The sequence below is a fragment of the Lissotriton vulgaris genome, unplaced genomic scaffold (assembly GCF_964263255.1).
Source record: "Lissotriton vulgaris unplaced genomic scaffold, aLisVul1.2 SCAFFOLD_658, whole genome shotgun sequence".
NCBI lineage: Eukaryota > Metazoa > Chordata > Amphibia > Caudata > Salamandridae > Lissotriton > Lissotriton vulgaris.
In genome coordinates this window covers 788,587-794,586 of record NW_028242497.1, presented here as the reverse complement: position 1 = coordinate 794,586, position 6,000 = coordinate 788,587, and the positions used below count along the sequence as shown (strand labels likewise).

The 6,000-nt window shown below is 50.0% G+C and overlaps 1 protein-coding gene across 1 annotated transcript in view; it reads left to right on the top strand.

Annotated features, from left to right (window-relative positions):
* The first annotated feature begins 687 nt into the window (after positions 1-687).
* The window catches only part of ASB18 (ankyrin repeat and SOCS box containing 18), a 279,270-nt gene continuing 273,957 nt past the window's right edge, over positions 688-6,000 (top strand). The window contains exon 1 of the mRNA XM_086948326.1: positions 688-970. Coding sequence (XP_086804452.1) covers positions 688-970 — 283 coding nt within the window. The remainder of the gene's footprint in view (positions 971-6,000) is intronic.

Genomic DNA, 6,000 nt, shown 5'->3' with positions numbered 1-6,000 from the left:
CCTGTGACTGCTGGGATTCTACAACCTATGCGCTAACCAACTGAGCTGTACACCAACTGAGCTGTACAGTTGGCTCCCTCTTATCCCTCTTATCGCTTAATCTTCAGGCAGCAACCATATCTTTCACTTTCACAAGCTTCTTGTAGTATATAACAGAAACGGCCGAGGGTCACTCTAAACACTGCCCATTAAAATATATTCACGTCCCCCACAAACCCTCTTCATTGCAGGCTGCGGAGACTAGCATAGCTCGAAAGATGCCAGAAATTTTCCGAAGCTATTTTGTAGCGCTTTGTTATGTTCCTAAATATAAGTATATAAGCACCTCACATTCTCCCGCGAAATACCAGGAGGCGGCTACAGAACAATTGTTTTCAGATCTTGTGCAGGGTAAGCTGGGGCGCGGGGATGCTGCTGGAATGAAGCTGCCTCCCATCTCCAAACCTCCAGGCTAAGGGACCACACGGAGTGGAAATGGGCTTAAGAGATGTGAGGACGCTTCGTGCCAGCAATCCTTTTCCGTCGTCAGGGCCCCGGTGTCCCACCTCCCCCTCATAGAGATCTAATTAAAACTGCTGATTTCCACCCTACGAGAAGGCCCAGCCTTGTCTGTGCCTAGTGAGAGCTGCTGAGAACACCTCCTCTCTGCTCCACCCGAGGCATAGAGTGGGCCAAGTCAGAGAGACCATGATGAGGCCGCGCGGGTCCCTCGGTGAGCCCAGGCACCGGCATCGTGGTGCCAGGGAGGCCAAGCGACAAGCTGAGAAGACTGCTCTGGCGCCTGGAGTCACCACGGCTCACTGTAGACGTGGTTATGAGCGCCCCCCTCTGGACGAGGCCTGGGTCTTTGACAGTTTCTACTCTGGCGATTTGGAGCGAATTGGGAAACTTTTCCAGGAATCGATTGATGTCGTGAACGCCACGCTGGGCATTGAGGAAGAAGAGCTGCGGTGGGCAAGTGCTGGGTTTGGTATGTCCTCGTGCTGCCCTCCTCTCCTTCACCTCCTTTCAGCATTCACTGGTCATTCCTCTCTCTTCCGCCGCCCTCCTCCAATCCACGTTTACTCTCTGCTATCCAAGCTAACCTTGCGTAATGATTTCATTTATTTGACCTCCTTTCTCTTCCTTTACTTTAACCCTTTACCTTCCACCACTCTCTCCCATTTCCCAACATTTCTTCACTCCAACTTCCGCTCTGTGTATTACTTTTCCCATCCATCTTCTGTCCCTCATACATTTATCTGCTCCCTCTCAATTTTCTACCTCTCATTTATTTTCTCCCATTCGCTTGCTTTCCCGCCCATCTTTCTTTTCCCTTCAATCTTTTTCTTACTTGGCTTTCGTGCTTTGCTTTCTCTGCACTCTTGCTTCCAAGCATCTCTCACCTTCCTTCATTGATATGCTGTCCCTCACCCCATTCCCTCTCACATTCCTCCTCCCTCTACTGTCCGCCTGTCTTTCCTCATCTGCCTCCCCTCGCTCTTGCTTTTCAGTCACTACTCACTTCTACTTTCTGAAGGTCTCCCCATCATCTTTTCACTTCCCCTTGCTTAGTAGGCTGGGAAAGCAGGGTAGAGATTTAAACGTACCATTCTTTGGTGAAATTTCAGGCGTGCCTCTGTGTTTTTCAGATTAGACACATGCTATATATTACACCAAATTCAACAATTTCTCTAGAATCTCAACTCTTTGGAAGATGTATAGTTCACCCAATTAAAATTATTTATTGTCAAAGTGTTTCTGTTCTTGAATTGTTGGATTTCCAATGCATCTGAGGTCAAGGAAAGGATATATTTGGGTACCCACCCCATCAAAAACATTTATGATCACCCTTGAAGGAGGTTGTCTGCCATAAAGACCGAAGATTAACATAGGATGGTAAGTGATGGTGACCTATACGACAATGTAAGACGCCCACCATTACCAATCAGAAGAATTGAACATTTAAATGTGATTACTAGAATCATCCCAGTGTTTGAAAAATAGAGTGGGTCCTCACCATTTCACCAAGGAAATCAGGGAGAAGACAAATATATGAATAGGCAACTGAGAAGTTTACTGAAACTTCCATTGGAATCATGTGGAATCTTTCCTAGACTTGGGCACAAGACTTACGACTGCCTCACACGCGAGGAGAGGATGACTGTACCTGTCTTTTTTTTTTTTTTTTTTTAAGACGTTTATTAGTGCTCAAATGTGCAGTACATATAGCAAAGCCTACAACCCTGCGGGCCGGCTGCAACATGGCGATGGATCATGAGGCTAGGGATGTACAGGGGAAGGTGCTCCGTTGCACCGTATTCGTCTTCAGTGAGCTAGTCCTCAAGTATGTTGGTCATATCACACTCGTTCATTACACAATTATCTCTGTAAGTGACGTCTTATTTTTCATTTTTTCTATAAGTAAACAGTTAACTCTGCAAACCAAACAGAACAGTTCGTATCGGTATGTCCCATTTTCATAGTCGCGCTTCCGCGTGCCCTTCCGGCATGCATGACACCAAAACCCACTGTACGGAGCATTAATCTCTGGGGGCGTGTCAGTGGAGAAGGGGGCTAGTGGCGCGCGTGCACAGATTGCCTTAGACCTGACGTAGGACAGCCGTTATGAGCAGTAGGGCCTCACTGGTTGTCGGCCGAGTGGGCGATGCGCCTAGCAGATGGATGGTGTAGCTAAGCTGTGTTTTCGGAAGATGCTGCCCGCGCCCGGTCTCGTGGCCGGACACGTGTCCAGTTGCATCCTTCTAATGTGGCGCGGAAGGAGGTTATGGCTATAGCTGGAAAACAATAGTTCGAAACTGTAAACATGGGGATATGTGAGGGGTGAAGAGTGGGGGGCGGGAGTGTACTCGTGGGAGCGGTGTCAGAGGAGAGGTGCTGGGGGTATGTTTCAAGCCGACGTGGTCTACAGAGCAAACAGGAACACGGCTCGGGGGTCCGGACACGCTACACGCCGCCTGACAGCTTGATCCAGCTTAGGGCATCCAGTGACGTCAGAACCATACCCGGCATATAACGAGATTCTCACCGCGAAATAGAACTATACCTTGTTCAACGTGGGCAGCATTTTTGAATTCACGATAGATTTGTGACCTCCGAGCCTGAAACTACCAATTCTGAACCAGTGCATTTACAGAATCGTACTTCTCATCACATATACTCACACCGAGTATCTTCGGTCAAGGGCCCGGCTGGATCGGAATTATCACCAGCTGAGCGACCTTTTGACTTGGACACAGCCATCTAGCCCTGAGGAATCGCGAGTGCGATGAAACACGTGTCGGCTGGCTGTATACTGCATTAAAGACTCCAAGATTTACCCTTCATGAGAGTTTTTGTTGGAACACTTCTGTCATTTTTGTTACTATATTGCTTGTGTATTGTTACTCAACAATGTGTGTACCGTATTCAGTGCATCGGCAACCAAGTTTGTTGAATGTGGTCTAGAGAGCCCTCGTGTGGGTAGCTGGCTGTGTCAATAGCCGACGCGTCTGAAGGCTGGTGTCTCGGTCGGGGGGGGATGCGACTTGCAGCCCTGTCTACGGAGCTGCCACCCCTGCGGTGCCAACCTATCTTAGTGGCCTCTATGTGAGCCCTCTGACCGTGCCCTCCCCCTGGAGGGACCCCAGGATATCATCCCAGAGCTGTGCGATCGGGAACTGCCTGAAGCCCGCTATCTTCTCCCGGTGTAGCGCCGTGCTTTCTGCTCTAGCCCAGTTAGTGAAGGATGTATACCAGTGTGTGGGGGTTGGTGGTTCCCTTCTATTCCAGTGCCTAGTGAGCAGTCGCTTGGCTGTGATGAGGCCCAGATCCCAGAACCGAGCTTGTGTTTTATTAAGTTTAGTTCTCTTGTAGAGCCCAAGTACACATGCCTCCCATGTGTGAGGTAACCCCGGGCCCGTGCTGTGTGTCAGGAGAGATGTCACCTCCCCCCAGTATGTGGCCAGAGATGGACAGTGCCAGAGCATATGTAAGATGTCTGTGCCTAGCAGGTCGCATCTGGGACAGGCGGCGGTGTTAGTCGTGAAGTATCTATTAATTCTGTCTGGCGATAAGTACGCCTGGTGCAGTATGTACAGCTGAATGGTCCGGAAGCGGGAGTTGCGTGGGATGTTCACAGGGCTGGCCAGAACCAGGTTCCATTCCTTATCCGTCCAGTCCCTCCCACGGTGGGCCGCCCATTTGTCCCTAATCGGTTGTGTGGGTCTTTGTGTCTGCATGAGGAGTGCCTGTGCCAGCCAGTGTATAATGTGGGAGCCTCTGCCCATAACATGCAGGTACTGTATTAGGTGATGAATCGGTGGCTCATCTTGGATATCCCCCCAGGACTCGGTATACGCCCGCAGTATAGACGCGTGGAGCAAGAATTGCCCCGCCGGCAGACTCGTGCCCTCAGACAATTCCGCAAATGGAAGCATGGCCCCGTCCGCATATAGGTCGCCCATGGTCTCCACCCCAGCCGCAGTCCAGTGCTCCAGATTACGTGGTGTCACCATCCCACCCCTCCGGGGGGTACCCATCAGGGGGAGGGCAGGGGCATACGGCTTGACATTCTGCGTCAGTTTCAGGCTACGGATGAAGCATTTACGGGCCACAGCCACGTGCAGGGGTAGAGGGCGGGGTCCCTTGGTCAGGGGGTGAAACAAGGCGCAGACCTGTGGGTGAGTCCACTGGTAGTCTGCGGTGGCCGTGTCATCGAGATGGGAGCCGCTGAGCCAGTGTGTCACCCATTGCAGCTGCGCAGCCAGGTAATACAGCTCCATGTTGGGGACTGCCAGCCCTCCCTCCGCAGTCGGGGAGTACAGCTTCGCCAGGGCTACGCGGGGGCGTCCTGCGTTCCAGATCAGGCCGCGGAGCATTGATTCCAGGTCGCGGAATATCCTTGTGGGAACATACAGTGGGATATTTGCAAAGTGGTATAGTAGCCTGGGAAGAGCTATCATTTTGGATAGTGCGATCCTGCTGGGCACATTCAATGGCGTGACTGTACCTGTCTTTGCAAAATCATTGTAGAGCAGTGTCAGTATCAGGGGCAGTAGAGGGCAGAACACTTTATAATAGGCAGTAGCAAAGCCTGGCGACTCTGCTAGATATGCTTGTGTGTCTGATAGGGGCATGGTACTTGGCATCTATAGGTCTGCATAAAAACATCAGAACATGGCAGCTCTGTCTTTGTTGTCCTGCACTGGCTCTCCAGAGGGAGTTGCCAGTTTCTCTATTGCATTTTACTGCTGCTTGGCCCTTAACTTGCTAGCCGGCAAACAATCTGAATTATTGCCACCATGGTAGAATCGCTGCTCAAGCCATATGAGTTCTAGCTCAGCTTTGTCCATGTCCAGGGTCCTTGAGTTGTCTAGTTAATGTGAGTTGACGCCACACACAGTGTGATCCACATGGTTTATGCAAGCCTTCAAATTCTTTGAACCTTCTTCCAATTCTCACCTTTTGTCTCTCCTGCTCTTTGTTAAAGCGAGCAGCCTCCTAGATGAATTCTCTGCATGTCACTGCTTTTAGTGTGTCTCATAAGAGTAACATTGGTGTGTCAATAGTGCTGTTGGTATGTAAGTAGTCTATTTTTCTGAGTCTGCCTGTCTTGGTAGCTGTATCATGTTTCATTAGATTATCATTAAACCTCCAGGTCCGCGTGGAAGTATCAGCATGGTAGTCCCACATGTCAGTCATGATGGACGAGCAATCTGAAAAGGGCAGATGTTTCAATGAGGGTGCTTTGGGTCACTGCGAGCATGTGGGTAGCAATAATGAGGTGATCTAGTCTCTAATAATTCTGGTCCAAGTATAAACTGCTCCAAACACGAGAAAGAGAGAAACTTAAACAATATCCTTCCTGAAGCAGCAGGTACAAAAATGGAAGGAGGACAAGATGCCAAAGGAGACCGAGACAAAAGCCATGAACGCTCCCAACAGAATAAAAGGTTATTTGGGGTTTAATACCCACTATATATCAACCAGGCCCAGCTCTTTGAGCCACTCGAGACTCCC